The 12,106-nt window shown below is 47.8% G+C and overlaps 1 protein-coding gene across 4 annotated transcripts in view; it reads left to right on the forward strand.

The window, feature by feature from the left end:
* The first annotated feature begins 1,916 nt into the window (after window positions 1-1,916).
* MYZAP (myocardial zonula adherens protein) overlaps window positions 1,917-12,106 on the forward strand; it is a 93,908-nt gene continuing 83,718 nt past the window's right edge. For all 4 annotated transcript variants that reach the window (XM_057722485.1, XM_057722486.1, XM_057722487.1 and 1 more), the window contains exon 1: window positions 1,917-2,041. In XM_057722485.1, the coding sequence (XP_057578468.1) occupies window positions 1,976-2,041 (66 nt within the window). In that variant the 5' untranslated portion in view covers window positions 1,917-1,975. The remainder of the gene's footprint in view (window positions 2,042-12,106) is intronic.

The following is a 12,106-nucleotide window of genomic DNA, read 5'->3' on the forward strand; positions in this document are numbered from 1 at the left end:
TGACGGCAGGTTATTTTGACTCTGTCTGAACAGCAGCCCATTTCCTAGAAAGGAGAACCTCAAGGAAACATAATGACAATAATCATTAGTCTCTTTCTACTGGGGCAATCATACAGATATCTGTAGCCCATATTGGCTTTCAACAGACATATTTTGACCACTTGTTTTTGTTTTTTATTTTTTTATTGACTTGCTATACACCTGAAATTAACACAACATTGACCACGTTTTATTGAAAGGCAGACCCATCTTTTAGGCTCATAAAATTCTCCCAAGAATAGGGGCCTTCATGGAAATAAGGTGGGAAAAACCTCCCAGGAATGACCTCTTTTTAGAAGGTGGATGGATAGGAGGATGCAGGAGGAGTATAGTTAAAAAAAAACAGTAGACCTGGAGTTAGAAGACTAGAGGTCTAGTCCCAGCTATTCACCAATTAACCTAATGCTCCTAGGCCCCAGTTCCTTCATTTGTAAAATGGGGATGATAACAGTATCCATTTTTTGGTCACGATGAGACGTTAATGAGAAAAGACATATGCAGAATGGAGAACGCAGAGGTAGCTGGGGTGATGATGACAGAGATGGTGAAGCACAGGCTGTGTGACACTGGGAAAGTCGCTTAGACACTCTGGCCTCAGTTTCCTCATCTGCAAAGGAGCAAACCTCATAGGATCAGTTGGAATTCTGTTCAGCAACAGTTCTTACATTTCTTGAGTATCTTCTGTGTTGGTGCCACACTGGGAATTCAGAGTAGGGTGAGGCTGGGCCTTCACCCTCTGGAAGCTCACCATGGGGGAAGGGGACAGACACACACATTGATGACTCTAACAGCAGACATGATCTCCGAAAGCATCAAGGTTCACGAGTGTAAGTGTTCAGGGCAGGAGGGTCCTGGAGAGCTTGGTAGAGAGGGAGTGTTTGGGCTTTGAAGGGTCAGTAGAGAGGACTTCCCCTGTTGAGAAACATTTATCCTCAGGATAAAGGCCAAAGCCGTCAGCTAAGACACCAGGTTCTTCATGATCTGGCCCAGTGCCCTTCTGCTGCTTGTCTACCACCTGCCCCTTGCGGCGTGGGATTTTCAGTTCCTAAAAATTCTACCAACGCTTCTCCTGCCTTCCACCATCTTCGCACATGCCAGTTCTTTAGGCCTGGAATTCCCTCCTCCCTCTGCTAGCGGGCAGCAGAGTAGGCAAGCAAAGCACTAGGGTCAGACTCTGGGGTTCATCTAAGCTTTGCCACTTTCCAGCCAGTAGGGCCCCTGCTGTATTACTTAATCTCTCGGTGAGTCAGTGTCCTCATCTGCAAAATGGGGGTACGGGACAATACAGTGCCTACTCCAAGGGTGGTTACGAGGATTAAATGGGGTAACACATGCAAAGTATTTGCCAGCTGGGTTCACAGTACCATTAAATAAATAGGAGCAGTTGCGATGAGCATTCTATGCCTGGCTTGCTTCTACTTGTATTTCAGGTCTTAGGTTTGCCACCACCTACTCTGGGAAGCCTCTTCCTACACAGGCTAACTCCTGAGGCTACGTTGTGAGCTCCCAGGGGTATCACCTCTTCTACCAAAGCACTGACACCTGTCATCTCTCATCTCTCGGTATCCCCACCAGATTGCAAACTCCATAGGCTAGGGGTCCTTGGATCGTGTTGGCCGCTTGGAGGGACACATGGTAGGCACTCAGTCCTGCCCTGGGACTGACCCTGGGAGGGCGCAGAGCCGTGGGGGAAGGTAGATGACCAATTTTGGCTGGGTCTGCGCCCTCGGGAGAAAATGCAGCTCGACGGGTCAGGCGAGTGCGTGGCCTGCGCGGGCTCCTCCCCCGGCCCGGCCGCCGCCCCGCCCCCGCCCCGCCCCCGCCGGAGCTACAGGCGCGCGCTGTCCCCACCCTCCCCGCCTCCAGCCCAGCGGCCGCGGGCTTATTGCACCCGCGGGAAGCGCCGCGCAGAGCCCGCCACCAACGCTGCTGCGGGATGCTGCGCTCCACGTCCACGGTCACCCTGCTCTCGGGCGGTGGCTCCGGGGCGCCCAGCAGGAGGGTGAGTAGTTGGGGTTGGAAGCTGCCTCTGTCCCGCTTCCCGGTCTAAGCCGCCCGGCTCTGGGGGTCTGGGGGCAAAGACGCCCGGAAACCGGTCCCTTGGCCCTGACACCCCACCTGGATTCAGTTTTAGCTCCTGTCCCAGCTCCGAACGAGACCCTTCTTTTCTACGTCGCAGAGGTGCCGCACTGGCTCGAAAGGCTTAGGGGACTTTCTGGAATTCCCAGAGATTTCCTTTCCCTTCCCGCCTCCTCTATCAAGCCAAGTGTATTGGTGGCACCAATTTAAAACGCAGGGGAATCTTTCTGCATTGTCCCTTTCTTGAGACTCAAAGGTAATGAATGTGTTTAACACCCAAACTTTCCTCCTTCCAGCGATGAAAAGAAAGGGCCACTTGTCCCCACTGGTGACAGAGTAACACTGATTTGAAGCGGGCTTAACCAAAGTAGGCTTCATTTTATCGATACAAAGTTGAGATTAGCAGCTGGCCACCCAGGAGCCCAGCTGTGGGACTTGGGTTTATGCAAACTGCTTTCTTCTGATTTCTGACTTAAATATTAGCACAGTGGGCACCATCCCTTAGGTTGCCCTTTGGAAGTGATGGTTCTTTGCCATCTTTGTTGCATCTTTTCTCATCTCTCCAGATGCTCTGTGAAAGAAATGCTAGCCACGTCGTTCCCATTTCATATCTCTTCCAAGGTTGGTGCCTCAGAGCTTACTGCCAGGGCCTTGGCTTGTGCCTTTTTGTTTCATTCGTTCATTATGGTATTCAGTGCTCATCGTCTGGGTGAGTACTTTTCTGTGGCTGAGACTTCTCTAATCATATTTCCCCATGGTTTAGCTAGACAGGTAGCTAAGTCCAAGCCAGGGCCCGCTTTGGTACTCCTATCTGTCTTCTAGTCTTGTAGACATGCTTATTTGATTTTGCATACCTCAACCCAGTGACTAGCCGTCATCTTCAATGCTTTTTTTCTTTAGCTCTAGAAGAAGGACACTGTGTTACTGTTGGGTCTGGGCCAAGTGATGGGCTCAGATGTGTATGTGTGGGTATACCAGACACTTAGGGTTGACAGAACTCTGTCCAATCATTAGCTTCATAAATCAAGATCCCCATCAGATCCAAGTGGGTTTCCAACCATAATCCCAGCCTTACACCAAGATGGGTATTTGCATTTTTCTTTGGAAATCCTTCTCAGTTGGAACATAATTATGATTGAGAAAGAATGAAGTCACTGAAAAGCTAGCCCTGAGCCTGGACAGGGTCACACATGGGACCGGATTGCATGGATTGCATGAAATTCTGTAGGTCCCCCTCCAGAGTGGGTACTAGTTGGGTGGCTGCAGTGAGATGGGTGGATGAAACGTGACTAGCATAGTAGATAACCTTTCCGAAGATCTCTTTCTTCTCACATATTTACTATCAAATATTTCTTCAGTTGTAAATGCTGTGGTGTCTGGCATCATGAACACACTATTGAGAAGGCTTTGCTCTTTGAATAAGACAACTGAAATACGTTGGATTGAAGGGGTTGCTGCTCTGAAGCAGATCATGTAGGGCTGCTCTGAGCACATGGGTACTTGTTTTGCAAAGAAGATATCTAAAGGTTCTAGGGTTCCCTTTATGACTTCCAACCCGGATCAGGATTTGTGAATAGCACAGGTACTGTGTGTGTGTGTGTGTGTGTAAATTATGATCTTTGATTGATTAATTGATTATTGAACAACGTTTATAGATCTTCTTTGTGAAGCAGGGCTAGATATTGGGGTCCACTCTACCTGTGGGTCACAGACTACCATCTTACAAAGTGATGGTTGTAATAGTGGGATAGACTGTTGACAAGGTTGTGTGGAAGCTAAAAGGAAGGGTTCTTCTTCAAGCATCTGAGGAAGGCCTTCCTCTGAAGGAGACATTTGTGTTTAGTCTTACAGGATGAGTGGGACTTTGTAAAGTGATTGACATCGTTGAGATACTGAAAAAAGGAAATATTCTTCTAAATGAAACTCTTGGCATATACTGTATAACAATGGTGTATTAGACCTGCTTTAGGGCAAAACAGTTATATTTTGGAAAAACAAGAACAGGATGTCTTGAAAATAAAATTGTAGACCAAACAAGTAAAAAGTGAAAAAGTGAAAGTAAAAAGTGAAAAAGTTGAAAGTTTTTCAATAAGCTCTGTTTTGTTCTGTCTTTCCTCTCAGATGTTGGGCAAGTGATGTCTTGGACAGCAACACATTAGCCATTAAAATAACATTTCTGTTTCATCCGAAGAGCTTACCAAATTAGGGACTGCAGGGAAACCAGAATGTGTTGGTCCAGGCATTCAAGCCAGCTAGAAATGGTGGTGACAGCTGACACTGAGCAGGGAGTTCTCTGAGTCAGCCGCCCAGGGTGGTGTGGCCAGACCAGACTGTCACTAGTTATCCTTTCTTCAATAGCTGCCACCTACAATTTGTACTTCCTTCTTATCTGAAATCTCTCAAGGGGAGAAAAAAAAAAAAAAACAGATGGGAGAGTAATTTCTGTCAGCTGATAAACAAAGCACGGAGAGGCATTTATGGATGCCAACCAGCAGGGGTTATAAAATTTAAAAAAAATCTGCCTTCAAAACAGTTGTGCACTAAAAATAGTTTTATCTATGGCAACAGCAGGAATATAAATTGGCTGGAGAATAACCATAGACAGATTGATGACCTTGGAGAATGGGAGAAAACGTTTTTAAAAATATTGTCTTTGTTTTGTGATTTTGGAAGGAATTTTGTAAATTAATTAATTTTGCAATTAATCCCACTGAGTGGGACTTTGCAGTGAAAGGTCAGTTATGTGGCCAGGTTGTGTGCTACGGGGGGAAGGCACGTGTTGCTTTGGGCAGCCAGATATTTTTGGTTTAGCTGTTCAGTGAGGATGGTGTGAGACGATAGACTTGTCAAGGGTTCCCTCAGCACCACGCTCTGTCAATAATAAGAGACTGTTGGCTGGTGTTACTGGTATCGTGGCCCCTCAGTGGCACATAAAAAAAACAAAACAAAACCCAACAAGGCCACAGGGGTAGAACTCCTGGCCTGCTCTTGCCAATATTTCTTTGTATTTGGCAAAGGCTTCCACCATTCAAAACTAGAATGGGCTGGCCAGTCATTACTTCCTCACCGTGCGACACACTCCTGGGTCCTATTTCTGTCTGATTGGCTCAAAATAAAGAATTCTCCTTAGCTGGCCGGTGAATGGGTCAGCCAGGTGTTTACCTCACTTCCCTTTCCTCTCACAGGAACATCTGTGTGCATAACTTCTGTGTCGTCCTGCGGGGCTCTGCGGAAGGCGCACGGGAAGGGGCGTTGTGGGACCTCAGCGTCTGGTGGAAGGAAGCTGGCTGCAGCCTCCCCCAGGGAGGGGGTGGGCAGGGGCCCTGCTGCACCCAGAAAACAGGCTGGCTGCTCCCCTGGGCCCTCCTGAGCCCAGTTGAGGGGTTTTGGAACCTGGTGTCCCCAGGGCTCAGCCGAAAAGCCTCTGCCACCAAAAACTGATAGTTGTAGCCTCAGGAAAAACATAAATGTCTCGACTTCTCTGCTTTGGTTCACCCATCTTGCTGAGTTGGGTGTAGGATGAAGGGACCTGGATTTTGGGGATTCTTAAGGAAACCTGAGACGTGGAGGCTGCTATCACGGAGCTTCTGGTCACTTCGCCCTTTCACGTCAGTCTCAAAAATTGTAGAATCGAGTGCAGGGAGCTGTGGGTCCTGGGCCAGCTAACTAGAGACCATGTTTCCATTGAAAATACTTTCAGTGATTACGTGTGTTACGGTCTTGCTGCTTCCTGCAGCCTCTCTCTCAGCCAAAAACTGTCCCGATGTTCCCCAGTGCACAGAAGAGTAACACAGAGGTATGTACCTCTTTCCCTCCTTAGAAGAGTGATATTTCCTAAATGTCAGTCACACTGTTGACTGTTCGTTGTCTTTTAAGGCCAGAGTGATCTCCCTAAAATGCAGTTAACTAACTCCTCTGCTTCAAGAGCCCCCTCAGTACCACCCGGAACAAGGACAAACCCCCGTAATTCAGCACCCAGGCCCTTCGGATCTGGCCTTCGCCTTCCCCGGCCCCCTCCTCACGCATGCTCTTTGCAGATGTCTCAGGTTACTTGCTATTCCCCAAGCGTTTGAGGCTGTTCCTTGGCTCTGCCTTTTTTCATGCTTCTCCTGTGAGGGAGGGTCAGCTCCTCGGGAAGTCTGCTCTGACCCCCCTCTTCTGTATTCCCCTAGAGGCCTGTGCACCCCATCATTGCTCCTACCTATGAGTCACTCCTTGAGGAGTTTGAAGGACCCGTCCTCCCCAAGCCTGGTGTAGTAGGCGCTTCAAAAGAAGAGTGTCACTAGGGTCTTTAAACAGCCACCCTTAACATTGCGTTGGCAAATGGGAAAACAGGAAGAGAAGCTTGGGATGAAGCCAGCCTGTGACCTCTGGCCCACCTGGGCAGGAAGCAGGTGCCCCACGGATGGGAGTGCCGGCCCAGGTGAGGAGTTTGACAGCTCTGGGAAGGCCTCCAAATATTCCAGGTGCCTCATCCTGTTGCACTGTTGGAGTTTCATTCCTTTGGTTAAGTGAGTGGTTCTCAGCTCTGGTTATGCATGGATTACGGAGAAGCTGCCCAGGCCCCACCCCAGGCCATCTAAACGGGGAACTCTGGACAGTAGAGAATAACATTAGTATTGTTGAGGAAGCTCCGCAGGTGATTCTAATGTGCGGCCAAGGACTGGAACACCTCCTTCCAGGGTTGCTCTCCCAGACAGCTTTCTTGGAAATGCAGGTGGTCCTGGACCTGTGCTCTGGAAGGTACCTTTGGCTAGGAGGAAGAGCAAGGTGGGATGGCGTCGGGAGGGGGAGTCATAACATGCCGGGTCACACTGGTGTCTTTGCGTGTGTTCATTTACCTGCGTTTCTCTCTCTGGGTCTTAGCACTCGGGGCACATGGTGAGCCTGGTACAGAAGAGCCAGCCAGAGCAGGAAGCAGAAGTCACCATCCTCCTACTTATGAATTTTGTCTGGAATCAGCCCTGGCATAGGAAAGGGGGTTCCAGGACACTTTACACCACCTGGCAGAAGTGTCCAAGTATGTAGATCAGGGGTTGACAAGCTAAGACCCCACAGTCAGATCCAACCCTCGACCTGTTTTGTATACTCTGAGCTAAGAATGAATTTTACACGGCTTGCAAACCCTCCGTGTTTATTATCTGGCCCTTTACAGAAAAAGTTTGCCCCACCCTGATGTAGAGAAGCAGGCCTGCAAGTTGAGGGCCGAAGCAGAGCTAAGAGGCCTGCTGGAGGTGGGGCAGGCCCTGTTCCACCTGTGTATCCCAGAGATTTTGTGCGTGTGCTGAGCAGAGGGAGTGTGGTGTCCATCCTCCCCCCGCTGCCATAGTGGCCACACCTTCTGTTGCTGGGTGGAGCTGGGCAGGGGCCCACGGTCACAAAGTGGACCAGGCCTGAGGGAAGTGTAAATGCACTTGGCTCATTCCCTTAGGGAAATCCATGTTTGTAAACGGATGAGCAAACCGGGCACCTCCCTGGGTCCTCTCCTCCACCCCTGTTTATTTGAGATGGACAGTTTTCCTCGGGTGAGCCCAGGTACCTGAAACTGAGAGCATGATGGTACGTGGATGCCAGAATCCCCCCTAGATGGGGACCAGCCCTCTGCCTCCACAAAGGGGGTCAGAAACAAGTCCCCAGAGGCCTGGTTTAGCTCCCAGGTGCCCTGATTGCAGACAAGGGCTCGATTGTGTATCTTCTTGTAGAGGAGGCTTGAATACTTGCTGTTCCTCCCTTGCTATTCCTCCCATGGGGTTGGTTTGAAGAAAGTGGAAGGCTCTCTGGGGAATTTCAGGTACTTTCTCATTACTCAACCTAAAAAGAAACCCATACTGACATTTACTGAGCAGGGCCCATTATGTATTGATACTATGCTGAGCACTGTACGGACTACAGAAGCAATTAAGGTACAAAGGCTGCTTGGGAGCCCAATTTTCCCCCTTCCAGTCCGTGTTGTTGGATGTGGAACATAATAGGAGGTATTCAGTAATTGCTATTGAATCACTGACCTCAGATTTGAGTGTTAACCCCTTCCTCCGAAAATTTAAATGGTTCCCAGTGTCTTCCATCAGAGGCCTTGCTTTGCGATCAGGCATTTGTAGCTTGTTAGAGTTTGGCCCCTACCTGTTTGTCCATTTCCCTCCGCCACTGTTGCTCAGGCTGCAGGCCCATTTACCATTCTCAGAACATACCAATGTCTGTGTCTTTGGCCAGCCTGGAATGAATGCCTTGCCTGATAACTGTCTGTTGTTATTCTGATGATGGATTCTCCCAATCTCACTGACCCTAGAAGTCCTTTCTGTCCTTCTATACCCAGCCCAAATGTCATCTCTAGGAGCCTTCCGATGTACTCCCACCTCCAGTTAAGAATGATTGTTTTCCTTCCTATATCCCCAGGGTAAAAAAGATGACTTACAGAGTGCTTAATATGTGCCAGAAACTGTTCTAAGCCCTTTTCATGTATTAGTTTATTTAATCTTCACCACAATTTCAAGAGAGTAGTTCTGCAGTGTTGTTAGCTGTATTTTACAACTAAAGTAACTGAATCAATAAAGATTAAGTAGCTTTCCAAAGGTTTCATAGCTAGTAGGTGTCAGAACCAAAATTGGAACCCAGAAGTGCATTCCATCGTGCCTTAACCACAAACCACCCTGTCTCTCCCAATATTGTACTGGTTATGCCAAGTGCCCTTTGTGGGTGTATTTCTGGATTATGAACCTCTATGGGAACAGCTGTTTCTTTTCCATATTGTACCCTCATAGCCCTTAAAAGTGTTTTTACAAGTAGTAGGTGCTCAGTACTTGAAGTATGCTAAGTCCATCTTCCTGCTTTTGATCCCCTGGAAGGGACCCTCGCCTGTAGGGATGGCTGGTCCAGCACTAGTGTTTAGGGTGAGAAGAGTCAGCTCTCCTCAATGTTCAGAACACAAGGCTGAGCCAGCTGCCGTGGGAACCCCTGGGAATAAACTACTTTACTTGCCTCTCAGGGACTGTCCAGCCTGGGCTGCTCCGGGTGTTGTATATCTGAGTGTCAGAAAACCTTGAAGGTCAGCATCATAAAATGCTCCAAGAGATAAGCAACACTGCCTGATCTTTCTCAGTGGAAGATTTTCCCACGGGGATATTCCTGAGCGTGAATAACTAAAGGGAGGTAAAGTCTACTGGGTCAACCTATTGGGTGCATTCCAGGGTTACTTAGTGCTTACCTAAAGAAATTCAGGGTACCTTTTAGATCCTTGGGATGTTCTCTTTGCTGCTCCTGAAGCAGTCCTGTGGGTCTAGGAAGGATCTCTGTCTCTCACTCTCTCTCTTTCTCTCTCTCTCTCTGTGATATAGTTGCTCTCAATCTTTATTATTGCTATGACTACTATGATTTTTAATTTAAAAACTTACACATACTTGGAACAGGTGCAGACATTGCAGACATCCCACTTTCCAAAGATCAGCAGCAGCAGCTGATTGTATTTCCTTAAAGACATTTTTCCCCCCACAAATCTATAAAAAATAAAAGGAGGGATTATTCTTAACATTTTTTTCCCCAGCACCTTTCTTTTTTTCACATGACAGTGCATTTGACCATCTTATTAGGAAAGGTCTGTTCCTGTTCCAAGCTTGGTTTAAATTGCGTGTGTGTCGTCAGTCCATCACTGATCAGCACTGGTTACAGAATGCAGGCACCACGTGTAGTCCATGCCCTACTGTTTCCATAAAAGCACTTCTAATAACAAAAGCAAATACTCTACACAGGGGCCTGGGTGTAGCCGCAAGCACCTGCCAGAGAGCTTTGAAGTCAAATGTTTATTTTACATGTTCATTTTATTTTAATTCATTGTGTATCACCAGGTAAAACTGATAGTTTAGAGAAATGCATTCTTTTTATCCTGTGGCTTTGTATACCGTAGGCTACACATGGCTCGAGGAGAGCTGTAGGAAGTGTGTTGAGGAAAATCAAAGTTCTGGGTGGACAAATAAAGAATTGTCTCAATCAAAAGGAGGGGGCTTCTCATTTTTGAGTGATTGCAGTCATGGAGTCCCTTCTGGACCTTGTCTTTTTTTCAGTTTTTCAGATTATTCTGAAGATGATTGCCATTAGAGATTACCCCTCTAGGGCAATCAGCCAAAAAAAGGTATCACTTGCAGTGCTAATACGCACTAGATCCATTGACCAAATTGTTATCATCATGGAAAGCAGAGCCGGGAAGCCAAGTAAGCCTGTGTCATGTTGGAGCTTGCAGGATGATGATAATATCTAGATAATAATAAAAAAAATACCTAACATTGATAGAGGCTCACTATGTGCCAGACGTCTTCCTCTACCCTCATTTTGCCCTTGAGATTCAGAGAGATCACATAGCTTGCTCATCGTCAACGCAGCCTAGTAGGTGTTGGAACTTGTGTATGTGCGTGTGCACCTGTGCAGGTGTGTACGTGTGTGTGTGTGTGAGAGAGAGAGAGATGTGGTGCAGGAGAAAAGCACTTCCTTTTCTCTGCAAAATTATTCTGTTGCTCAGATCCAACCCATTAGAGAAGATTATTGAGCATCACAGACTTGGAGTACCTGCCTGGTGCGAGTCACACTTTGATGTTTGTGCAAATGCCAGCTGGTTTCAACCAGTCCAAGTGGCCTGAAGTCCAGGGTTACCTTTCTCCTGGGGTTCCCATCAGTGTTGTTGCTTGTCAGCTAAGAGAGCTGTGTGCCGGAATGGCTTGGCTTCTCTTTGGCCAGCATGACAGGCAGTGAGCTTTGAAGCTTTATCGCAAAGTTGGCCATGTAAGAGGGAGTGATATCCCTGGGTGTCAGGCCACATCTCACCCTGGGGTCACTGGAGTCAAATCTTGCCCAGAAGAGAGTGAGGATAAAGAAAGGATCTTGAAACCAAATCATGTGGCTGAAAGAACTGGGGTAGTTTAGTGCAGAAGAAAGGAGGTTCAGGCCTCTGAAGGGAATTCTGCTGCAGTCCCTAAGGGTGCCCTGGGTCCCTTAGGTAGGAGTCCTGAGGCAGAATTCACAAGTTCATTATCAGGAAGTTAGAGGTGTCAGGTAGCAAAATGGGGTGCCTCAGAAAGAGGCAGTGGTGTATGTGGAAGTGCTAATGTGTGTCCCAAATGGGCTTTCACCTGTACATGGAAAATGTTATGCTCAGGCTGGGTGTCCACCTGCCAGGTACACTGTTGGGTGACAGGGTTCCTTCATAGGCTGGCAGGTTAGACTTCAAAGGTGCTTTACAGTCAAAGCCAACCCTGGGGTTCTTGAATGCAGGGTGCTTTTGCTTAGAGGCTGCCCTGTGGACGAGTGCAGATCTGTGACCCTTCAAATCAGGTGGGGGGGTATACTAGTTTGCAAGGCTTGCTCCAAAAAGGTACCACAAGCCAGGTGACTTACACAACAGCAATGTACTGTGTCACGGTTCTGGAGGCTGGGAGTCCACAGTCGAGGTGTCAGCAGGGTGGTTCCTTCTGAGAGCTGTGCGGGAAGGACCTGTTTCAGGCCCCTCGCCTCTGCTTGTGCTCGTGGTGTTCTCCCTGTGTACATGTCTGTCTCCCAGCTTCCCCTTTATAGAAGCATTAGGACCCACCCTGTTGACCTCATTTTAACTTCTGTAAGCTCTACAAGGACCCTATTTTCAAATAAAGTCGCATTCTGAGGTACTGGGAGTTAGGACTTCAACATATAAATTTTAGGGGGCACAGTTCAACCCATAGCAGGAACAGGCAGCCCTCTCGTGAGGGCAGGTATGTGTGGGCTGAGCGCTCTGGTGCTGCTTTGGCCTTCTGTTTTTTTTGCTGTTGTTATTTAGTGGTAGGATCACTTCTCTCTGGAGAATGTCACCGTAGGACCGGGCTGTGACAGAAGGATGAAATAAACATCACGTGGCATTAGGTACATTGTCATTGTTGTGCAACCATCACCACCATCCGTCTCTAGAATTTTTTTCATCTTTTTAAACTGAAATTCCATACCCGTTAAAGAATAACTCAGTCCTGGCAACTGC

Source organism: Hippopotamus amphibius, chromosome 2 (genome assembly GCF_030028045.1).
Source record: "Hippopotamus amphibius kiboko isolate mHipAmp2 chromosome 2, mHipAmp2.hap2, whole genome shotgun sequence".
Taxonomy (NCBI): Eukaryota; Metazoa; Chordata; class Mammalia; order Artiodactyla; family Hippopotamidae; genus Hippopotamus; species Hippopotamus amphibius.